Source organism: Rhinopithecus roxellana, chromosome 21 (assembly GCF_007565055.1).
Source record: "Rhinopithecus roxellana isolate Shanxi Qingling chromosome 21, ASM756505v1, whole genome shotgun sequence".
Lineage (NCBI taxonomy): Eukaryota > Metazoa > Chordata > Mammalia > Primates > Cercopithecidae > Rhinopithecus > Rhinopithecus roxellana.
Genome location: NC_044569.1, coordinates 63,028,059 through 63,053,728, shown reverse-complemented (window position 1 = coordinate 63,053,728; position 25,670 = coordinate 63,028,059). Strand labels below are relative to the sequence as shown.

At 44.8% G+C, this 25,670-nt stretch overlaps 1 protein-coding gene across 13 annotated transcripts in view; it reads right to left on the bottom strand.

The window, feature by feature from the left end:
- The window catches only part of ZNF532 (zinc finger protein 532), a 129,764-nt gene that overhangs the window by 62,487 nt on the left and 41,607 nt on the right, over positions 1-25,670 (bottom strand). For 12 of the 13 annotated variants that reach the window (XM_030926052.1, XM_030926053.1, XM_030926055.1 and 9 more), the window contains one exon: positions 5,417-7,779. In XM_030926052.1, the coding sequence (XP_030781912.1) occupies positions 5,417-7,762 (2,346 nt within the window). In that variant the 5' untranslated portion in view covers positions 7,763-7,779. Of the gene's footprint in view, positions 1-5,416; positions 7,780-9,087; positions 9,139-25,670 lie in introns of those variants that run through there. The other variant, XM_030926051.1, reaches the window with a different exon arrangement.

The following is a 25,670-nucleotide window of genomic DNA, read 5'->3' as shown; positions in this document are numbered from 1 at the left end:
ACAACATATGAAAAGGCAAAAACTAGATTAGTGAAAACAATTTTGGGAAAGAAAAATAAATTGGAGGCATCCATCTACCAGATTCGAAGACTACCTACAGTACTCAGACTGTAGATACTGGTAGAGGGACAGACACACAGATCAATGGAACAGAATAGAGAACTCAGAAACATCCCCACACAAATGGCTGAATGATACTTGACAAAGGGGCAAAAGCAATTCATTGGAAGATGACAGCATCTTCAACAAATGGCCATGTATGGGGGAAAAAATGACCCGCCACCTAAATCTCACACCTGATACAAACATCAACTCAAAATGAGTCACAGACTTAAATGTAAATCACAGAATCATAAAGCGTTAAGGAAAAAAACACGGGAGAGCTATGCCTTAGACCTGACACCAAAAGCAGGGGTCATAAAATGGAAAACTGATACACTTGACTTCATGAAAATTACAAACTTTTGCTCTGCTAAAGACCTGTTAAGAGGATGAAAAGACAAGTTACAGACTAGGCGAAAACACTTGCAACCACATAGCCAACAAAAGACTAGTATCTAGGCTCTATCAAGAGCTTGTCAAACTCAATGGTTTGTTGTAAAAGCAAACAACCTAATTAGAAATGGGCAAAAGATATGAAGAGCCATTTCACCAAAAAGGAAAAACAGATGGCAAATTAAACCCATGAAAAGGTGTTCAACATCGTTAGCCACTAGGGAAACACAAACTGAAACTACAATAAAATAATACCACACACCTATCAAAATGGCTAAAATTAAAAAATGGTACCACCACCAAATGCTGGAGGATGCAGAGAAACTGGATCCCCTGTGTGCTGCTCCTGGGAATATAAAATAGTACATCTACTCTGCAAAACAGTTTAAGAATCTAAACATGCAAATACCACATAAGCCAGCAATTATATTCTGCTGATAAATAGGCATTTATCCCAGAGAAATAAAAACTTATGTCCACACAAAAACCAGTACACAATGTTAATAATAGCTTTATCCATCATAGCCCCCAACTGGATCCAATGCAGATGTCTTTCAACAAGTGAATGGTTAAATGAACTATGGTAAACCATACAACAGAATCTACTCAGCAATAAAAAGGAAAGTATACTATTGATATACGCAACAATCAGGGGAAAATGCTGAGTGGAAAAAAAGTCAATCCTAAGGAGTTATATATGATATTATTCCATCTATATAACATTCCTGAAATGACAAAATTATAGAAATGAAAAACAGCTTAGTGGTTGCCAGGGTTGAGGAGTGAGGAGAGGGTGTGGGTGGCTATAAATGAGCAATATGAAATCCTTGTAGTGCTGGAAAAGTTCTGTTATCTTGACTGAGTCAATGCCCATTTCCCAGTTGTGATACTGTTCTATAGTTTTGTGAGATGTTACCATTGTGGGGAACTGGATGAAGGGTATACAAGTTGTCTCTGTACTATTTCTTACATGGATCTATAATTATCTCAAAAGAAAAAGGGAAGGAAGTCCCTCTGCCAAAGTAGTACCTTTCTCCAGACCTGGTAAACCAAGGAGCTGAAAGGCATTGAGTGAAGAGTGATGGACCTGCCAATCTAGCAAGGACCCCAGAGGCCACACCCCTTACACTTTCTGAACCATGAACAGTGGCAGCAGGGTCGGTTCAGGAATCCACTTCAGGTGACGAGACTAGACTAACTAGACACTAATGTGCAGACCCAGGGCACCCTGCCTCAGAGTCGCAGGCACAGGCTTAAATTGTACTGGGTTCCTACCCCAGAAAGCACAGGCCAGGGTGTGAGCACAGAAAAGCTGTTACAATGTGGGCTGGTACACTCTTCCAATTCACCCATGAGCTACCAAGAATGTGGAGGTCAATGGGGAAATGGAAAGTTAAAGTGTTAAATACATGGAATACTGGCCAGACAGGGTGGATCACATCTATAATCCCAGCACTTTGGGAGGCTGAGGCGGGTGGATCACTTGAGGTCAGGAGTTCAAGACCAGCCTGGCCAACATGGTGAAACTCCGTCTCTACTAAAAATACAAAAATTAGCTGGGTATGATGGTGTGTGCCTGTAATCCTGGCTGCTCTGGAGGCTGAGGCAGGAGAATCACTTGAACCCAGGAGGCAGAGGTTGCCATGAGCCGAGATTATGCCACTGCACTCCAGCCTGGGCAACAGAGTGAGACTCCATCTCAAAAAAATATATATGGAACGTGTTGGACAACAGAGGAAAGGAGGGGCTCGGCACAGCCACCGGTACCTCAGGCTCCCCTGGGTCCATTTCTAGATTTGTAAGCGGTCATGTGCGTTTTAAGTGCCACCCTCAGACAGAAACCAAGTTCTGTGGGTAGATGTTTTCCCAATCGAGTTGAACAAACTATAAACTGGCCGACAGTCATGTGACTGGCAAGTGAGAAGGATGAAACAAAGGCTACTTTCTCTTTTCTTTTCTCCCTGTCTTACTGCAGCCCCCACCTCCTGCTCCCATGGCTGCTGGATGGCACCCCGGGCAACAGTAATGGGCGAGAACCCCCATGGTCACATGTGGAGGCTAGGATGGCAACAGCCACAGGCATCCTACTGAGCCCCTAGAACCGAGGAAGAGACTCCAGGTTGGGTTAAACCATGAATGCCGAAGACACAGCAGCTACTCCTACTGAGGCAGAAGCCACACTCCCCGCCTGGGTCTGAGTGACACAGTCTGGCTGTGTCTGGGAAAATGGGAAGCTGTGGAGAGGCATTCTGGATCCAGTGAGAAAGGGGAAACGAGGAACAGGAGGACAGCGTGTTATGGGGCCTTTTCACACAGCTGGTCCTGCAGTGCGTTGGCTATGCAGTGGGCTGAAGCTCACTACAAACCAATGCCCTTCTGTGGTGAGCTCAGCGGCCTACATAGATGAGGGGATGGCTGCAAAAAGGACACAGAACAGGAGGTGAGTGTTTTGCTTGTGTGTATCTGGCCTGAGAGTTAAATGTACATTTTGCCCCAATTCACTCCTTGGGATTCCACGTGAAATAGGTGACCTGCGTTATTTTACTCATCCCAGCAAGACACAAAAGTGATGCCAAACACACACAAAAGAAAAGATGTTAATCTCTCCTCCCGGGACAGAGCTTCACCCATTTCACCCTAGCTTGGCTGCTGAGCCTAAAAGGTTAATAAAGAACAAAAACTAGGGAAACACAGGGAAGAAGGAAATCCTACCCACCTGCCCATGCCCTTCCTTGCTCTCAGAGAAGGAGATCTCAGATACACATCTGAGGGTAGCTCCAAAGGCCAGATACAGAGCACACAGCTCATAGTGAGAACCCTCCTAAACCAGGACACAGTCGACCACTCTACACAGCCCAGCAGCAGACAGACACGAGACAAGAGGAAAACAGAAATGAAGAAAGAGCTTTTTGGCGTTTTCCCCTTTTTTTACTGCATCCTGTTAGGATGAAAAGAAATATTATCCTTTTGATGAAGTGGTGTCAAGATGGGAGGACATCCATGGAGACAGAACCCAGGCATTGTCACCGGGCTAGGTTAACAGCTGGAGCCATCACAGCCTTCTTGAACTAAGTCGCTGCTTTCCTGTTTTTTGAGCATTTTACTGCTGGAGTCAATGAAACATTTAACATTCAAACCTGCAAGAATGCTGTCAAAACTCTTTATTGCTTCCATTTCCACTAAACTGAAAAATCAGAGAAAAAAAATTACCGGAGTATTCTTGATCTTTTGTTCCCCAAACTCGAAATGCTACAAAGAACTTAAACCAGTAATTACCCTTGAGGAACTAATCACCAAGATAGTATCAAACTTCTGAACTGCAGCACAAACATCCTAATTAACAAACTATTGGAGGGGGAAAAAAGGAAAGCCCAGTTTACTGCTAAATCTTTATAAAGAGATGTTTGAGGGGCAGAGTATACTAGCTCAAACTAGTGCTCGCTTTGAATTTCACAAGTGGTTTTTGGGTTTTTTTGGTTTTTTTTGTTTTGTTTTTTTTTTTTTTTTTTTTTGGAGACAGGGTCTTGCTCTGTCACCTGAGGCTCTGAGGCTGGAGTACCATGGTATGATCTCAGCTCACTGCAACCTCCACCTCCCAGGCTCAAGTGATCTTTCCACCTCAGCCTCCCAAGTAGCTGGGACCACAGGCACGCGCTACCAAGCCCAGCTAATGTTTGGTATTTTTGGTAGAGACGAGGTTTTGCCATGTTGCCCAGGCTGGTCTCGAACTCCCAAGCTCAGGCAATTCACCTGTCTCGGCCTCCCAAAGTGCTGGGATTACAGGCGTAAGCCACTGTGCCCAGTCAAATTTCACAAGTTTTCTGGTTTGGACATTACATCACATGGTCTAACTCCAATTTATTTCATTCAACGTCTAATTACTTCCAAATAACAGTATTATAAATTTATGATAAATACATTTCTCTATTAGCTAAAAGTTGCCTCATGAAGTAGCAAGTGATGGAGATAAAAGGCTGGCTGATGCCCACTGTGAAATGTAATTCACCAACATCGACCTGCACTTCGCTGCAAAACAAAAGCTGCAAACACATACAAAGGTATTCTGTTTAATTGGAGGTGGGTTTGCCATTTGTGGCTTAAATTCATTGCAGTGAAGGATATTACTGAACACACTTCTGGACCACCATCTTAAGTAAGCAGACATGCCATAGAAGTGGGTACTGATAAATGCATTCAACTATAAAAGAAAGATCAGCATTATAAATAACAACAGTAAGCTCAGTACAGCTGCCAGCAGATAAATAACAGTAAGTATTTTTCTAAATATCAAAATTGTCACTAACTCAGGAACTCTGATGATGAAGCCTGGCTCAAACACCTAATACAACAGTATGACACCATAATCAGCTAAATTTCAGACTTTCAATAGACATTCCAATGACCAAACGATTACCAAAATCTAAAGTTCCACAACTCAATTAGTACACATATATTATCTTCCCCCAAAAAACTATTTTATTAAAATAAGATAAATGTTTCAACGTTGTTTCTATTCTTTTTTTTAATAGATATGATCTCACCCCAATGCCAGGCTATAGTGCAGTGGCTCAATCACAGCTCACCGCAGCTTCGAACTCCTGGACTCAAGCAATCTTCCCATCTCAGCCTCCCGAGTACAGCTGGGGCAATAGGCACATGCCACTGCTGCCACAACCACCACCGCCACTACCGCTCCTGCTACCACCTCCACCACTGCCGCCACCACCACATCCCCAGCTAATTGTTTCTATTCTATGAAAACAATCCTTACTGGATCATGTGCCTGGCTGCACAGGCATGCACGCACACACACACACCCATCCATTTCACTGCGTTCCCACCCTAAAATCAAGGGCATCTTATCAAGCACTCATGCTTACAGACTCATCACTGAAACACGAAAATTTAAATGATACTCTACTTGTCCACTCGTATCTGCAGCCTGCTGGAAATGTGTAGCCAGTGACGTCTCGTCCTGGAAGACTTCATTACACTCCAAACATTTTAGACTATGTCTACACAGTTTGGAGGGGTCTTCATCTAGGGGCATGGCTGGGGTGATGGGAGTGCTTGAAGGAGCCGATATGACTGTCCCAGTTATGCCAGACTGAATTTTTGTGACAGTGTGTGTGCCAGCTCCCACAGGGCTCTGAAGAGTGGAAGTTGAAGTGGAAGTATTGCTTGATGGAGAAACTATCATTTGATCTGCTGGGACTGGCTTTAAAATTAAGTGGGAGCATTGCATTACCACCCCTTTCTCCTTATGCCCACGGGCATGGGAAAGGAGGCTGCATTTGTTGTAAAAAACGAGGTTCTTTGTACAATGGTTGCACGTTACTTCGATGCGCACGCTCCGTCTGTCGTAGTGCTGGGTGAGACTCTTTTCAAGTGCAAAGGAGTCCCCACACTCCAAGCACTTGTACCCACGCGTCGGTAACGTGATCCCTGCATTGGCGGGAGGACTGAGGTTTGGGATGTAAACAGGGACTGGATTGACACTGCTCAGCACCTTGTTGAAAGCTTCCACCACAGAACTCTGCAAGGACGACACCACCTGGACTCGAGACACCTTTTTGGGGGGTTGCGAGGCTGCTGCATTGATTATTGCCTGCTTTATTTGTTGCTGAGGTTTGGTTAGCACTTGGCGGAGTTCAGAGGTGGCCTGGGCACCCTGAGGCAAAAGGTTAAGGTTGGCAAGGTGCACAGTCTTTGGCACGAGTTTGGCGTTGGCCAGGCTGGATGCCGGCACCACGACAGTTTGCTGCTGGATGGCATTGGCGGCTTTAATGATGGCGCTGCTGGCGCTCTGGACAGAGGCAGCAGATATGACCGTGGCTTTCACCGTGGTGTTGTTAGCGAGCTTCAAATTAATGACTTGAGATCCTGCCGTCTTCACAGCAGACACTGGGAGGAAAGCAGTAGCCACAGGCTTGATTGTGACCTGTTTAGGGGTGAGCTCTGCAGGGGAAACTGCATTGGTCACGACCGCGGACTGGAGAGGCGCCCTGGGGGGAGAGGAAAGGACGGCGGCTGATGCTGAAGATGACAGAAGGGATGTCACAGAGGCCATCACGGATGCTGTCTGCTCGGAAGGTTTCTTCCCAGAGTCAAGATCCACTTCCGGCAGTACCCTGGTCACTGTTCTCTTGATTTCCCCAGAAGATGTCTTAATGGTTTTTATGCGGACTTTGGGGATTGCTGGTGTGGACCCTGCAGGAGAGGACGGGGATCCCTTGCTGCTGTTCTCACTTGAGATGCTTCTGGGACTATCCGGTTGCTTTAGGGATGGTTTTTTGGTCCCGTCGATCAGATTCTGGGATTCAGGAGACTTGTCGGCGGCTCTCGGACTGTCGTTTACTTCTTTTGGTAATGGGGAGGATTCCCTCGAATTGGCCACTGGTTCTTTGCAGGAGTCTGAAGCCGCCTTTTTAGCGCTAAGAGCTGCGATGGCAGCGATGCAGGACGAGAGCTTGGAGGACGACTTTGTCTTTGATGGCACAACGCCGGGAAGGCCAGTGTCGTTCTTCTCGGAGCTCGGCTTCCCATCCAGGACTCTGTTTTCCAGCACCTTGTCAGTGTTTTCCTTCAATTTATCCTCTGCTTTTCTGACTTTAAAAGGTTCATAAACGCTCAGGTTTATAGAATTGGCTTCTGCTTCTCTCTTAACAACTTTGTTTTTCTCCATATTGCCTGACGTGGAGAGTCCCGTTTTGCTGGAGTTTTCCCCTCCCAGTGCCTTCAGCTTATCGTAGTCCTGCTGGGGAGCCGACCCTGTCAACACGTTCGACCTGAAGCTTGATCGCACATCCTCCTTGTCAGGAGGGTCATCTACCTCGATCTTCTCATCGTCGTCAAACTCTTCAGCACTGGAGATCGGGCTAAACTGGCTGAACGTCGAGTCTTTCAGAGCCACCTCAGAGGCAGGCACATCTCCTTTCAAGGACTTCGCTCCATCTTTACTGTAACTGTCCAGGGAGGACGCTGTGAGAAACCCATTATGGAGGCCATTGCCGGTGGGGTTGTGGCCGTCTTTCTCCCCGCCCTCGGACGAGTCGATGTTCCGAACATTCTTGACGATAACGCTGACACCCACGTCAGAAGATGATGGTGCGTGGGAGTCATCCTCTCCGTGAGCGTTCTGTTTCATGTGGCTTTCATGGTCATCGTGTCCAGACTCAATAGCTGCTTTAGGATCGACCATATCTGGGATGTCAAATGCTGCCAGGAGGTCATCAAAGTCTGGGGTCTTCATATCCCCCATGGTCATGAATTTGAGCAGATGTTCTGTTAAATGAGCAGAAAATAGTTCCATCAGTAATTGGTATTTCCTCGCGATGAGATAAAACCCCTATACAATTCGCACTAACGTAACAACGATTACCAAGAAAGAGCAAGGAGGTAACTGCATTTACGGTAACTACAAAACTCTGAGTCCAAATGGACAAACAACGAGAAAATACATGTAAGACCTAGATAATTTTAGCTTCAAAAGTGATCCCTTCATACTGCTGTACGGCGTTACCAGCATGGCTCCTCCCAGCTAACAAGAATGAAGTTGACGGAAACTGCTGTAGCCTAGAAAAACAGGTTCTGGTATAGCAACTAGAAAATGTGTCATTTTCATAAAAAGCTACTTCCAACATATTTTGATCTTGACAGTATTTAATTCCGCTAGCAAAATTATCACTATCATCGTCACCATCAGATTTGGGATACTTTATTAAAAGAAACATGCTACAATCAAAAAAGCCAATTACAGATTTCAATATTCATCCACAGAAAAAAAAAAGAAACGAGCATCCACACCCACCGCAGGATACCTGCTAATAAATTCCACTTGGGACTTTTTAAAAAAAAAAAAACCCTAAGGAGCTGATTCCGTCCATTTTTATTTAACCCTAATTTTCCCTATTATGTTTGTTAAAAAAGAAACACTCTCAGATGATAGGAGGATGGAGAGTTTTAGAAAAATGGCTGGTCACAGCCATTACTAAACATGAAGGATATATGAATACATGCAGTGCTTGAGGGTCTTTAAAAGGGGCCCGTCCCCTCACCTGCAGAGGACAAGTGACTGTCAGGGGGAAATAAAGCCTCCACTGCAGGGGGTATGTTCTGCTCCCTGGACCCCCAGCCTTCTGTCCTGGGACTCTACTGTTTCCTGGTCTCTACTCCAGTCTGTGTGTACTTGTCTCCTCTTACAGACTGGCCTGTAAGCTGCCTGAGGACAGGCAAAGTGTCACTCATCTTTCTAGCACAAATGTCAAATAATTAACGCAATACCAAGACGGGTTCTAGCATAAATGTCAAATAATCAATGCAACACCAAGACAGGCACTGGGTTTATAACAGAAGAACAGGGCTGGACCCAGCTCTGACACTCACTAGCTCTGGGGCCCTCAGGAAGTGAGAGGATCTCTTGGATCCTCACTCTGCCTTCTGCAGTGGAGGCAAACAGCCAGGGAGAGAAGGAAAGGAAAGAGGGAAGAGGAGAGAGCGAGAGAAGAGAAAGAGGAATGAGGCAAGCAGCAGTCAGTCGGAAGGGAAGAGGGTAGCAGCTGACTTTAGGCAACTTTCAGTGGAAGAATTCACCTAGCCAATTTAGATGCGTGTTCCTTGACAGACTCTGTTCTTCAGTATTATAATAACTGTGTTATTATCCTTCCTTCAAATCTGTTTTAGTGATCCCTGACACGTTGTCTCCTTCCACATCTTACTGAAGCACTTGATTTTTTTTTTCTTGTACAATCTAGAAAACATCACACATTCCTAATAAAAATAACTATTCCAGGGTCAAGAGAGAATTTCTACTCAGTGAGAATATACCTGCCTGAGAAAACTCATATACACCACAAATCTATCAACAGCTAAGACCTTCAGCATATTAACTCACTCTGGGGACACATCAAACACTGTGAAGAATTTGGTTAGGAAAAACTACTGTTGAAGGCAAAATCAACGCTTAGGGTTCGATGGGAGCTGAAGAATAAATCTGCTTCTATTCACACCTGTCTCAGTTAATACCAGCTGAAGAAGTCACACGTGCTTTTCTTTCGATGGCTTACTCAGCCTAGAGAAAACACTCTGTGACCACTCTTCTCTCAGAGGGGCGCCTGCGGAAACAGAGGGGGAATAACATCCACCCAGCACCAAACTACCACCAATGCAAAAAGAACACAGGATATAAAACATTAACATCTCTAAAGGGATACTGAAGTACAAATATCTATGAGAAGTCAGACCCAGTAGGAAAGTCTGTGATTATGATTTTGTTTTTTAAATGAAATTGAACATTTAAACTGCAAAATGTGGGGAATGAAAAAGCCATCTGTCAGGCACTATATCCATAAAAGAATCCACCCACTTAGAAATAATCCCTGAATGTCACCACTCTTATTTCTATCCATCACCCTGGTGTCGTCAATGGAATACTCACAATAAAACTGCCATTAGCAGAGTATTCCTGTGATCTGTCTTTACCAACCATGTTGATCTAAAGTTGGAGGTCACTGTTATTAGAAAACTCAAGACACCACCCCCTACCCCACCAGGGTTGAAAGGGCCTGAAAAGAAGATTTTTAACTGATGCAAAGCTTGGGCTCAGGCTCTGGAAGACCCCATGGTAGCGGGGCTTTGCCCTAGTCCCTCCACCTTTTCTTTCGAGCTTCACAGGATTTATGTCATTTGCCCTCTCTTTATGACTTTGGTGAGCAAAAGACTTTATACAGTTACACACTGTTCATCCCAGAGGGCAGTCGGTTCAGGAACAAAAAGAAGATAAGAGATAATTCAAATACTCAGTGGGTGGGAGGCCCAGAACATACAACCACAAGAATGAGGAAAGGTCGCCACGTGAAACCAAACTTGAGTGGTCGGCAGTGCGACTGTCTGGTATTCTCAGGAACCCTGGGAAGGTTAGTATGGCTCTTCGCACCTTTTTCTGCTGTTATACGCACAGGAACCTCCTGAGTTACAAACGCGTGCACAGCGGCTGTACTGAATCACAGAATTCATGCTAAACTTGTTGCCCTCCACACCACCCCTATCTTTTCCTATCTGCCCAGCTAAAGCAGAGTTAAGGTCTAGAAGGCCCCAGAGAGGAACTCCCATGCCTGCAAACCCCCCAAGGGGTTGAGAAGCAACTCCTTCTCCACAGTGATCCAGCCTCACCCTGTCCCCATCCCTCTACTGCACCTAAAGTTTACACTCTTCTCTTGGAGGATGGGGGGAAGCCCAGCGTGAAGCAGTGGCACGTGGTAAGAGGTCAGAGTGAATTGATGGTAGTTTTAAAAAGTGAGTCAGCCGGCCGGGCGCGGTGGCTCAAGCCTGTAATCCCAGCACTTTGGGAGGCCGAGACGGGCGGATCACAAGGTCAGGAGATTGAGACCATCCTGGCTAACACAGTGAAACCCCGTCTCTACTAAAAATACAAAAACTAGCCGGGCGAGGTAGCGGGCTCCTGTAGTCCCAGCTACTCGGGAGGCTGAGGCAGGAGAATGGCGTAAACCCGAGAGGCGGAGCTTGCAGTGAGCTGAGATCCGGCCACAGCACTCCAGTCCGGGCGACAGAGCGAGACTCCGCCTCAAAAAAAAAAAAAAAAAAAAAGTGAGTCAGCCATCCTAGTTCACCTGCAGGAAGGTCGACTATAAGCTGAAAATGCATAATGGGCGTTTTTGAGCGCACTAGCCACCTGAAAGCGCATGGTGCCATCTGAAACCCGAGATCACTGTGGCGGGAGGACTCCCCTGTCTGAGGTTGTATAACTAATGGAATGGATACGACTCCCTGTAACTTCACACTTCTTTTTTGGTTTATAGGAATGTTTTTCATGCCCACAATCACATTGTCCTATTACCCTTTTCCTTCCCACATTCTGGAAGGCAAGAGCAAGAGTTCCATTCCACTTGGAGGGGAAAAAAATGTGTAACTCCCACTTCATTTCTCAGTTATATTGAATACAAAGAGGAATGTTTATGCCTGAAAGTTTGCTTCACTTTCCACCCCAATTCCTAAGTACTACTGTCTTAAAAATAGATTCTTTTGCTTAAAAACATTACAAAAATAAATCTCAGTCCTCTTTTAAAAGATAAAATAGAACGATCTCATTTTAGCTTCCCTTTCCCTCAACAGTTTGATTTTCAAACAGAATTAGCTTTAGTTATTTTAACAATGTCTTTCACTTATGCCCTATAAAATACATCTCCCTTCAAAGGCAATAATAGTCTTTTTATTTATTTATTTATTTATTTATTTATTTATTTATTTATTTATTTATTTTTTCCAAGACGGAGTCTTGCTTTGTCACCTAGGCCGGAGTGCAGTGGCACAATCTCTGCTCACTGCAACCTCCACCTCCCGAGTTCAAGCAATTCTCCTGTTTCAGCCTCCCGAGTAGCCGGGATTACAGGCGCCTGCCACCACATCTGGCTAATTTTTGTATTTTTAATAGAGACAGGGTTTCACCATGTTGGCCAGGCTGGTCTCGAACTCCTGACCTCGTGATCTGCCTGCTGTGGCCTCCCAGAGTGCTGGGATTACAGGCGTGAGCCACCGCGCCTGGCCAATTGACGTTTAATTTAAAAGTAAACCCTATATAAATGACCTACAATTCACTAACAAGCATTTGTGCTTAATGTATAATGTTCTTTCACCCGAAGACATCAACAATATCTGAGGGAATTAGAACTGTTTACAAAAAAGGAAATTCAAAGAACTCAGGTCTGTCACATGATCACTTTATTTTCTCCCATGACACAGAGACAAAACATTTCCTTTCCTACCCAAAGCCTCTGAGAATCATAAAAAGCTATTTCATCTTTGTTGGCAGAAGTCAAAAGTTATAAAGTCAAAAGAAAAACGTAAGAAAAACCTATTCACCCCTTAATCATACTTCTCATACTTTGTAACAAAATTCTTCTTCACAATAAAAAAAATTGTTGGTTTCCCAATTTCCAATTAGAGAATGTCACTGTTAAAGGCACAGGCACAGCCTAACCATTGAATCCCAACTTTAAATAATTCTGAAACAGGAAGACACATGCCTAAATCCAGCCAAGGTCTGCCTCCTCTGACCTGTGAAAACACTGGTTCCCTATTTAATAAAGAAACTAACGTTTCCCCTAATGAAAATCAATAGCCTCTAAATCATAACAGTCCTACTTAGAGAAAAACAAATCAAAGTCTACTGACCATCTTGACAGAATTATAAAGGCTTTCCATAAAACAACTGTAATAATACAAGGTCTGCTTTAGGATTCCCAGTCCCTATTTTCTGGCACTATCTGGCCACTGAGACACAATTTTTTATTCCATTGAATTTTTTTTAAATAATTATTTTATATATATATATATACACACACACACACACACATTTTTTTTTCCTTTCCCTTTCTTTTAGGGCGGGGTCTCACTATGTTGTCCATACTGGTCTCGAACTCCTGAGCTCAAACAATCCTCCTGCCTCAGCCTCCCAAAGTGCCAGGATTACAGATGTGAGCCACTGTGCCTGACCCAAAAAAAAAAACTCAATAAATGAATGGATCTAGCATGTTTTCATCTTTCCTATCTTTCCTTCAAATATAAAATGTTTTTATAACACATGTTTATAGTATGTAATGTTTCAAATTTAATTTCCTCCTCTTAGAAAATCTAGCTAGTATCCCCAGTTTTTTTTTTTTTTTTTTTTGAGACGGAGTCTCGCTCTGTAGCTCAGGCTGGAGTGCAGTGGCTGGATCCCAGCTCACTGCAAGCTCCGCCTCCCGGGTTTACGCCATTCTCCTGCCTCAGCCTCCCGAGTAGCTGGGACTACAGGCACCCGCCACCTCGCCCGGCTAGTTTTTTTTGTATTTTTTAGTAGAGACGGGGTTTCACCGTGTTAGCCAGGATGGTCTCGATCTCCTGACCTCGTGATCCGCCCGTCTCAGCCTCCCAAAGTGCTGGGATTACAGGCTTGAGCCACCGCGCCCGGCTGTATCCCCAGTTTTTATACATCTTCAAGAAACACAGAGATTGACTTCTCTTGGCCGCCTACATTCAAATTCTTGCTCTTCCCATTATCCCATTATGCAAACCTTAGCTCTGCCTCCATCACCAATCTCTTATATCTTTAGAATTTCCAAGGCTCTGCACATTGTGTCTCTTCCACCAAAGAAAAGAAAAAAAAAAAAAAAACCTTCTCTCCTCTCTTCCAACCGACCTTCTGCTGCTTTTATCCCACTTCAATCTCGACTGTGTATCAGGGAAATCTATTTTCTCACTGCATTTCCATTCCAAACACCACGTCGGTTCAGCTACACAGGCTGACCTCATGGTTCTTCACTCTTCCTAAACCAGCTGGGGACAGAAGTCAGTTTGGGGGCCAAGTTTTCCTAAAAATCTGATTAGCCACACCTCTGGAGCAGCTGCCGTGGTTCACTGCCTCTCTCTAGGAAGTGCAGGCAGGGGTGGGAGAGACTGGGTCCCAAAAATGGCAGATTCTCGGATTTCAAAAAAATAGCATACACGCAGACACACACACGTGAAAAAGTGTGGAAAAGCAAAATAAGCAATTATGAAAAAAGCTATGGAATCTCTTAATTACTTGCCATCGGAAGATCCTATGCCAGTGACAAAATGCCAAAGAAAAGTTTCATTTTATCTTTAGCTTTCATGCTAGTCAGACCCTGATTGAGTCCAGACAGCCAGCCCAGAGTACCTTGCAGGTCTAAAGGTTCCTCTCCGGCCACAGGGAAGAAAGCTGACACAATGGGACAGCAACAACTCGCCTGGACCCTCTGACCCGTCAGCACTGCTGGGCACCCTGATCACACTCTGCCTGCTCTCAGCAGAAGAGCTTCATTTTCTAAGCAGCCTACACCAGGGTAACACACAGTGTACAAGTACAGTTTATATGCACAAAAAACAGAATGCACGTTTTGTTAATTCTGCGTGAGTTAACAAGAAATTAGCAAATATAGTTGCTATTATCCAAAATAGATATTTGCTGGTTTCCTTAAACCTGATGATACCAATCATGGATATACAAATACTCTGCTCAAGGTAGTATGTTTTCTTCTTCAGTTAACACTTGATATTCCCGATCTGAAATTCAAACTGCTTCTGGAAATATCAACACAGGAGTCACTTACTAATGCCACGAACCAGGGCATGACCTTGGGAAATAGAAGAGTGAAGTCAGCCCCAGCCCTCTGCTGCAGTTATTCCACACTTCTCCCTCAAGGTTATAAAAGCAGGTTCCCCGCCCCCATCCATTCCCCCCTCGCACATCAGATGCAACTAAGGGAAAGTCCCTGTCCCTACAAACCTCAGCCTTCTCTGGAAGCTCAGCCTCCCCCACTCAGCCTACTTCTCACATCACAGCTCTCTAAGGAAGCTCGCTCCCCAACTCCAAGCTCTCCTGAGTCAAAACGAAAGCTCAGCTACAGTGAGGGCTCCTTTGCTTTTTTCCGGAGAGAAGCTCCAGGGAAATTCAGGGCTTGCCTGTGGCCCTCCACAGCAGGTCCTCAGCGTCATTCAGCACTGCAATTTTGTTTTTCCTTATTAACTCCCGTACTGCCAAGACACAGAGACTGCTGCTTTTCTTTTCTTTGACACAGGACCTGGATCTTCTGCCCAGGCTGGAGTGCAGTGCCATGATCATAGCTCACTGCAGCCTTGAACTCCTGGGCTCGAGTGATCCTTACACGCACCACCACATTCAGTTAGTTCTTATTTGTTGTAGAAATGGGGTCTCGCTCTCACCCAGACTGGTCTCAGACTGGCCTCAAGTGATCCTCCAGCCTCGCCTCCCAAGTGCTGGGATTACAGGTTTGAGCCACCCTGCCTGGCCTAAGGCTGTGGCCTGCAGATGTTACTCATCTCTCTCCCTCTTCTAAACTCCATCCCCTTTTCTTTCTGAGGTTAAGTTAAAAAATCATAGTCACCAGTCAAGAGGTCTCCCACAGCTTCCTTCCTTCAAATCTTGCCTGTACCTTCACGGCTGGCTTTGCCAAGCCGATCCTCCACAGTGAGCTTGGTCTGTCCCTTCTATTTTGGGTCATTCCTATCCCATCTGTCTAGAGGCATAGAGAGATGTCCCCCAGCCTTACCCTGGAACCCTTGGTGCTCTGTCCTCTTGCCACGCAGGCTTCACAGCTCAAGTTCTCCAGTACTGGGACATATCCTGCTCCTCCCAGTATCTTCCCCAGCCCTCTGACAATCCACTCTCTTGAAACCACCATTGAAATCCAGGCAGGGCTGGGCGTGGTGGCTCATGACTGTGATTCCAACACTTTGGGAGGCCAAGGCAGGATGACTGGTTGAGCTCAGTAAGTCGAGGCTACAGTGAGCTACAATCACGCCACAGCAATCTAGCCTAGGCAACAGAGTAAGACCCTGTCTCTTAAATTAAAAAAAAAAAAAAAAAAAAAAAAAAAAAAAGCCAGGCTGAAGGAGAGAATTTTGGGGATCATGGAATAGTTCTGTATCACAAATGTGGTAATGGAGACATGTTTCTGTGCATCTGTCAAACGTGGTGGTTCATGCCCGTAATCCCAGCACTTTGGGAGGCTGAGGCGGGTGGATCACTTAAGACTAGGAGTTCGAGACCAGCCTGGCCGACATGATGAAACCCCCTCTCTACTACAAATACAAAAATTAGCTGGGCGTGGTGGTGCACACCTGTAATTCCAGCTACTCGGGAGGCTAAAGCGAGAGAGCTGCTTGAACCTGGGAGGCAGAGGTTGCAGTGAGCTGAGATCCGGCCACTGCACTCCAGCCTGGGCCACAGAGCAAGACTCCGTTTCAAAAAAAAAAAAAAAAACAAAGAAAACAAAAAACAAAAAACAAAAAAAACAAAAAAAACCTAGAGAATTTCACTGTGTGTAAATATTAAATTTAAAAATAAAAACCAGGAATGGGAGAGGGCGTCCAAAATTAAGACCAACTGTAACAAGAACCTAAATGTATTACAAATGAGTAACATTACTACACTGAAGGGTGCAGGGAAGAAAAAACTAACCTAAACAACTCGGAAAACAGAATTCTGACTGTACGCTGTAAGGCTAATGAAAAAGGACTGTGCACAAACACTGTCCTCCAGTAAAAAAAAAAAAAAAAACTGCTGAAATCTAGTTAGTAGTAGTGTACGAATGATAATTTCTAGTTTTCACAAGTGTGTTAGAATGACACAAGATGTGAGCTTTAAGCACAGTTGGGTAAATGGGTACATAGAAATTCTCTGTCCTATTTTCGCAACATTTCTTTCTTTTTTTTTCTTTTTTGTAGAGAGAGGGTCTTGCTAGGTTGTCTAGGCTGGTTACTCCTGGGCTCCAGTGATCCTTCTACCTTGGCCTCCCAAAGCACAGGGATTACAGATGTGAGCCACTGTACCTAGCCAAAACTTAAAGTTAAAATTACTTCAACATAAAAGTTAAAAAGGGAAAACCCAGGCTATGTGACATAATACAAAGGAGACCACTTTGGAGATGAAATCCTTGCTGTCCTATTTACCACTATTAGCTAGTGACCTGAGGTGGCCATGGCACCTCCCCGAGTGTCCCTTCCTCCTAGGTCCAAAGGAAGGTGCATGCCGTCGCTGAACAGTGTAGTCTCACAGCAAGAAAACACTCCAGAAACCATCCATTCCCAATCCATGTTCCTGCGTGCCTGTTTTTGCTGCCAATCGCCTTTCATGTTGCCCGCGACCTCACCTGCAGAATTTCATTTTCTGGTCATCCTTTCCTCTCATGGACCCCACAGCATTGCCTCAAGCTCACTTGGCTTTTCCTGACTCACTGGCTTTTCCTCTTCTCCCCTTTCATGAGTCCCTTCAGACTCTTTTTTGTTATCTACCTTTGTTCAAAGGCAACCTCACCAACTCCCATGGTCACAACAGTCAGAACAAACAGGTTTCTACCTTTAGCCCTAATTCTGCCTTAAGAGTCGTCTTTCCATTGCTGGGATGATATTCTGCTTGGCCCTTCCCACACTAGGTCAAACTTAAAACTAAAGCCCTCATATTCCCTCCCAACATGTTCCTCTAAATCCTGTGTTTTGTCAATGACCTTCACCTTCTCTAGGAAAACATTAAAAATCTTCAGGCAGGCCAGGGCGGCGCGGTGGCTCACGTTTATAATCCCAACACTTTGGGAGGCTGAGGTGGGTGGATCACCTGAGGTCGGGAGTTCGAGACCAGCCTAACATGGAGAAACCCCGTCTCTACTAAAAATGCAAAATTAGCCAGGCGTGGTAGTGCACACCTGTAATCCCAGCTACTCAGGAGGCTGACACAGGAGAATTGCTTGAACCCAGGAGGCAGAGGTTGCGGTGAGCCAAGATCGCACCATTGCACTCCAGCCTGGGCGACAAGAGCAAAACTCCACCTCCAAAATAAACATCTTCAGGCAGCATTTCACAAACCATAAAACACAGATACTAGTTCTGTAGGATGTTATTAGGTCTTTCACAAAGACAAGACTGAAATGCACATAGCAAATGCTGGATTTTCCTAAGTTAAACAGATTTCTTTCAGGCAAGACCCACTATTATGCTAATGAGCATTACAAATCTCCAAAATCAGTGATGCCAATAGCCACCAAATTTTGATCTATCTGCAGGTCATTTTTTCTGATCCACAAATACAAATGCCAAAATGACTGCCCAAAAGGCTGCAAAAACTTTTGTTGTTGCAAGTTATGCATTAGTTACTTTTATTGCATCTTGTCCCCCAACTTCATAAGCTAATGTCATTATTAGCTAATATCGAAGGCAACACAAAGACGCCTTACTATTTCACTTTTCATATTATTTCAATGTTCACTTTTTCGCCTATGTTTTGCTAGTTACCAATCAATGAATGATGAATGAATGGATGCAAAGAGCTGATGAATTTCCTGTTTCTTTCTTTCTTCAGCTCTATGAAACAACTTACTGATTTACACTCTCGTCACTTATTAATAAGCAAGAGCATACAAAGCCTATCCATACAGTTCCCTGACTCACTGGCTTTTCCTCTTCTATGTCTATGGACAAACCTTCATGAAGAAAAAGAGCATTTAACATCCCAGGTACGCCGGGCGCGGTGGCTCAAGCCTGTAATCCCAGCACTTTGGGAGGCCGAGATGGGCGGATCACAAGGTCAGGAGATCGAGACCATCCTGGCTAACACGGTGAAACCCCGTCTCTACTAAAAAATACAAAAAACTAGCCGGGCGAGGTGGCGGGCGCCTATAGTCCCAGCTACTCGGGAGGCTGAGGCAGGAGAATGGCGTAAACCCGGGAGGCGGAGCTTGCAGTGAGCTGAGATCCAGCCACTGCACTCCAGCCTGGGCGACAGAGCGAGACTCCGTCTCAAAAAAAAAAAAAAAACCCAGGTACACAACACACAAACAGTAAGTGGGAGAGCACAACACCCCTGGCAACATGATTCCATTCCAGCACCAGCGTTCCCTTTGTTCCTGGCTTCTTTGTGTCCAAAAATTTTCCACTTAAAAAAATGAGGATAACAGCATACACTCAACCCCGGGGATATGGAAAGGGGCTACTGATATTTAGAGGGAGCCTTGTCATAATTAAACACACAGCACAAAACAGCATAACATTCAAACAATGAGTGACCAGTGGTCAGAGAATGTCAAAGAATATTCCTACCCTTTTCATTTCAGTATCACAGATAAGAGACCTACAACCAGGCAGGAGACCTATTTGGCCAGAATCACATTTGGGAGAACAGTCTGTGGTGATCTTATTGACTAACTTTCCTAGTCAGACTGCGGCTTTCAGCAAAAGAAGGAAAGAAGCTAAGTGGGCATCATCCTTACGGGGAAGGGCTGGTGCCAGAAGTCTTGTGGGGAGCTCAGGGGCTCACCTTGTCAAAAACAGAACTCACTGGTTGGGAGTGAGTCCTGGCAAAGATCAGAATTAGAGGCTGAGGCACAAATGACCAATCTACCAGGTCAGAACCTGGGAGGCAGACGGAAGAGATGCTGACTGGAAGCACAGCTGCCTGATCATCCTCTCCTGAACCCTCCTGGTCTTTGCAGCCCCCAAATGACAACAAAATTATGAATACACACAGACACAACACTTCACTGTGTATAAAACTTCTCAGCCGAAATCATGCCACTGCACCCCAGCCTGGGCAACAGAGCGAGACGCCATCTAAAAAAAAAAACTCATAAGCAGCAGCAGCCTTAATGGTCATATCTGAGAGGACCCCTGCTTCTCTGCATCCTGCAAAACATGAGGCTCTCTCCTCTGGAGATAGGTGGAGGAGGAGGTGAGATCTGTGAGCCATCTTTTCCAGGTCCTCAGGAACCTCACAAGTGAGTTTTCCCAAGGGAGCCCCAAGAATTATATAGAAATGCAAAACTCTGAGATTTGGGTCTTTGTTAAAATTTAACTTTAATAAGTTTTAACTGTCTCACTATGGTTCATAAATCTGTAAAATTCCAGGATGCTGTAATAAAAGACAAATCACAGTCCCAAAACACCATCAACCCAAATTCAATCTTTACAGTCAGGTTCCTATGTAGTATTAATACTGGAATTCAGATCACAAAAAGAAGCAGCCAATTTCTCATTCAAGTAATAATAATTTTGTATTAGCTTGGTCTTCTAAAAATCTGACAGCTGTAAAAATCAGAGCTGGACAATCTATGGCAAAATTAGATAGGAAAAAGAAGAAAGTGAGGTTATGGGAGAAGGTGAACCCAGCACCGGTGCAGGTGCCTGACAACAACCAAAAGTGAAGAAGACAACCTGCCCGAAGGCTGCATTTCCCACACCACTCTCCACTGAATGAAGAGACAACCTGCCCGGAGCTGCATTTCTCATACCACTCTCCACTGAACGAAGAGACAACCTGCCTGGAGTTGCATTTCTCACACCACTTTCCACTGAACAAAGAGACAATCTGCCCGGAGCTGCATTTCCCATACCATTCTCCACTGAACGAAGCCAGAGCTCCACAGACAAATGACTGATCTAGGATTGGGCGGGAAATGCACCTACCAATGAATCTTATAGTGTGAGAAAGTAAGAAAGAGCTGAATGCCCCCTGCCTCCAAAAAAAAACAAAAAAACTACACTGATGGGGCGTGTCAAAGGGACATAGAAGCCCATGGAAAATTGGAACAATCTGAGCAACAAAATACAGTGGTGTTGTGTAACAACCCAAAATATTAAATAAATACCCATGAATGCATGCTGATATAAATGATGGAATAACTAAATGGGATATGCAAACTATCCCCTTTGCAGAAGTTCCAAAGTAATTTATGCAGATGCCACACCCTTATGCAGTGAAGAACAACTCCCTGCCCCTTCAATGACTTTCTTCCGAGGACAGGAAGGAAAGGGGAGGAAAAAGCAACTTTACCGTGGAGAAAGAAACCTGACGAACACAACCTCAGCCAGGTGGTCAAGGTCAGCAACAACTGCCGTAAGTCACACGCGCAGTATGTCCCCGGGCTGTGATGAGAATGGCACACTGCCAGGAGACCTTCTTCCCAGAGACACACTACCCCAGCCTGACCACAGGAGACACATCAGACAAATCCCAACGGTGCGACCTCCTACAACATCCCTGACCAGTATTCCTTACAACTGTCAATGTCATCGAAAACAAACGAAGTCTGAGAAATGGTCATGGCCAAGTAAAGTCTGAAGACTAAATGTAATGTGATATCCTAGATGGACTCCTGGAACAGAAAAAGGACAATAGGTAAAACTAAGGAAATCCAAAAAAGGCACAGCCTTTAGTTGTTGTTGGTTAGTTGATTTTTTTTTTTTTTTTAAGTAAGATAGAAATAGTAAATAGTTAAGAGAATTGGCCAGGCATGGTGGCTCATGCCTATAATCCCAGCACGTTGGGAGGCCAAGAGTTCACAAGTTTGAGACTGGCCTGGACAACATGGTAAAACTCCATGCCTACAAAAAACACAAAATTTAGATGGGCGTGGTGGGGCGCACCTGTAGTCCCAGCTACTCCGGAGGCTGAGGTGGAAGGATGGCTTGAGCCCTGGAGGCAGAAGCTACAGTGAGCATGTTTGTGCCATTGTACATCAGCCTGGGCGACAGAGCCAGACCTTGTCTCAAAAAAAAAAAAAGAAAAAGAAAAAAAAGGAGAACCTGGGAGTGTGAAAATACAGAGGAGAGCTGGGATGAGACGTTGTATACTATAATCCTTTTACTTCCAAAGAATATTGGCGAAAAGCAACCTAAAAAAAGAAATCATTCCTAAAGGGTTTAACAGCTCTGGATATGTAGATATTGGCTTTCCATTTTATCCTCTCATCAGTAAACTGCCTCAAGGTCAGTGACTAATCAAAATGATGCAGCAACTTTTAAACCATAGGTTATTAGAAACACAATTTTCAGGCTGGACGTGGTGGCTCATGCCTGTAGTCCCAGAACTTTCAGAGGCCAAGGCAGGTAGATCACTTTAGACCAGGAGTTCAAGACCAGACTGGCCAACATGGTGAAACCCTGTCTATACTAAAAACACAAAAATTGAGCGGCCATGGTGTCGCACACCTGTAATCCCAGCTACCTGGGAGGCTGAGGCACAAGAACTGCTTGAACCCTGGAGTCGGAGGTTGCAGTGAGCCAAGGTCATGCCACTACACTCCAGCCTGGGTAACAGAGCAAGACTCAGTCTCAAAAAAAAAAAAAAGAAAAGAAAAAAAAAAAGAAACAATTTCAAAAGTTTGCATTCTCTATGCTTTCGGCACACAAAATCATTGAGATGATCTTCCACGACTACAGCCAGTCTCAGTCTGGCCAGAGATGATAAATGATTTATTTGGTTTATCTTTTTAGCCAATGGTAGGCAACACAACAATTGGATCACTGATCACTTAATATATGAAATAATAGCTTATTAAAAAAAAATAGGTCCCTCCTAAGAATTTGGTTATAGGGGTCACAAGGAAAGAAATATCTCTATCTCTCGCTCCATCCTTCAGGTATCTTCTAACAATGCCAGCCTTTCCTTCTGCAACAGCAATATAACTGGGTTTTCAATTCTAAAAATTAACACCCATAAATAGGAACTGCCATTTCCCTTTAAAATATAACCAGGTGTATGTTTAACTTTTTTAAGCATGCTAAAACACACAAAACATAAAATTTACCATCTTAACCATATACTTTTTTTTTTTTTTTTTGAGAGAAGATCTCGCTAGGTTGCCTAGGCTAGCGTGCAGTGATCTCGGCTCACTGCAGCCTCCCCCTCCCAGGTTCAAGCCATTCCTCTCACCCCGGCCTCCAAAGCAGTTGGGACTATAGGCACACACCACCACACCTGACTAATTTTTGTATTTTTTGTAGATACAAGGTCTCACTATGTTGCCCAGGCTGGTCCCAAACCCCTGAGCTGAAGCAATTCGCCTGCCTCGGCCTCGGCCTCCCAAAGTGCTGTGATTACAGGTGTCAGCCACCATGGCCAGCCACATTTAATTTTTATATGAAGAACATATTGAACGATAAAAGCAAAAAGACCACCTATTATTACTAAAGGAGAACATGCAGGGGAAGTTTTAAAATATTAGTTTAACTGTTCCCAATGTATGCTAAAAATTTCTTAGATTTCCTAAATCTCCAAAGGGTAATCTATAAATGCACACACTGTCCAAGGTTTAAACTTCAGACTTCTGATTTTTTTAAAACTGTATTCACTAAACACTCCCACATCAAACCACAGTCACTTCACTTTAGAGAGGTTCAAATCTGATTTCTGTTTTCCTTGAGATATCTAGTTCAAGTGCCTTGCAGGTATTTACAATCAGATATCCCACAACCATTTCAGCTTTCTTAAACTAACTTCGTCATCTCTTACTCAATATCAGACTCCTCTCTTTCAATACCATTATTTTCTCAAACTAAGAATTTCACCTCCAATTCTTCTCCCTAGGCCCTGCCCCCTTCCCTGGTGTTATTTTGGAGATGCACCCTCATTCTCTTTATAATCGCTGTCAGTCCTCTATTTTGACCATCTCACCTCACACTGAGACCAATGCTCTGCTCTCCCTGTCTCCAGCCTCTCATTCAGAATTTCCAGACAAATCTTTCTAAAATTCCTTTTAATTATAGCTGTCACTCCTCCTATTAAAAATCCTGGAATCATCTTCCAAATTAAGTCCAAACTCTTTGGCCTCACACCAAATTCCCAATATAATCTGCCCCCAACCATGCGCTGCTGCCGTTCCGCGTGTTTTTTGCAGGCCCAGCTTTCCTTCTTGGTTTGCCCTTCTGGAGAGCCCCTGACTTGGAATGCCTCCCCCAACACACACTTCTCTCCATTAGCCAAGTATGAAGAACTCATTCTTCAGGTTCTCTGAAGGAAGAGCCTCAATTTCCTCATCTTCAAAAGGGGAACTAATAGTTAACAGCCATACGTATCACAGGGTTATTCTACAAATGGAACCAAGTAACATGGAAAGCGCCAAGCACACAGACATTAAAAGGCTATATTTTCTTCCTTTCTTTGTTCTAATAATTAAATGGGAAAAACTAAATTAATATTCTTGAGAAGAGAAAGTGAGGAAGTTGTGAGGTGATGATGGTATGATCAGAGGAAAAAGAAAAACGAGTGGATTCTTGGGTACTTTCGCAGAGTGCTGGCACTGGTTCCCTAGTGTATTTCATTCATTTCCAAAAGCACAGCCTTTCTCCTAATGTGGATGTGCCTCCAGTCCTACTCTAGGTATCAGCCACTAGAAGGATCACCTGGGGCCAGGCGTGATGGCTCACCCCTATAATCCCAGCACTTTGGGAGGCCGAGGCGGGCGGATCACCTGAGGTCGGGAGTTCGAGACCAGCCTGAGCAACATGGAGAAACCTTGTCTCTACTAAAAATACAAAATTAGCCGGGTATGGTGGCACATGCCTGTAATCCCAGCTACTTGAGAGGCTGAAGCAGGAGAATCGCTTGAATCCAGGAGGCGGAGGTTGTAGTGAGTCGAGATCACGCCATTGCACTCCAGCCTGGACAACAAGAGCAAAACTCTGTCTCCAAAAAAAAAAAAAAGAAGGGTCACCTGGAGCTCAGAAACAAAAATAAACACACAGGTTTCTCTTAAAAGGCAGTAAAATGATCGCACCACTGCACGCCAGTTTGGGGCAACAGAGGGAGACCCTCCTATCTAAAAAAAAAAAAGGCAACAAAATTTCATCAACCCACAAAACATCTCAGCATTTCTGGGTCCCCTGTGACTCTTGCTTTTGACTTTGAGACTTGCGTCTTCCCCATCAAGCATTAGCCAAAGATGGGCTATGATCTCAACCACCCCCGTCTAACCCTGCCCACCCCACACCTCCACACCACGCTGACACTGACACCACTGCTGCACAGGGCTGGGCTCACAGACCAGGCCCCACAGACAGCAGAGCACTGGGATGGGCAGCCACAATGTGACACGGGCCAGGAACCCCAAACCACAGCAGTGGTACCCATGCTCCGAAACAAACACTGTAAGAGTAACTGGAGAACAGGCATGGAGAAACTGCTGTTAGAGAGAAGACAAAGAAGAAGTGGACTAAGAAGTCCTCACCATGCTGTTAAGGTAGTGACACCTTAACGTCACTCCTAGCTGTCCAGTTCTCTGCAAGGGAGGTAACCTCAGGGAAGGGAGCCAGCGGGCACCCACTGCCCAGGCCACCAGCAAGCCAGCACTAGCTAGGCAGGCTGTGACAGCAGGGTGGGGTGTGAAGCCAACACAGAAATCCTGGCGCTCCAGAGGAGATGGGGACAGGGTTCCCCAGGAGCAGCCCCAATGCTAAGAGGCCAGTATCCATTCAGGGCAATCCTTAGGCCATGCTAACTGGTGACTCCATGCCCCCAGGTGCATTCATTGTCACTTGTAATAGGTACTGTTGTCTGCTTGTGTATTTGTCTTCTCTCCCCCACTGGTTTAGAGCTCCAGATTCCACTTTGCAAAATTACCCACAGCAGTGCTCTACAAAGAGCAGGTGCTGGCTAAATAGCAAACACATCATAGTAAAATATATTAAGTGACTAAAAGTCCTATCTATTTTCACACAGCCCACAGCCTCTACTTCTGAACCAAGAAGATATTGGAGGAGCCTGGACTCAAGCTGGCCTTCCAGCTCCCCAAGGCAACTCCTCTGCACAACTGCTCTACAGACACTTGAAAACTGCCAGGGGCCAGGCACAGTGGGTCACGTCTGTAATTCCA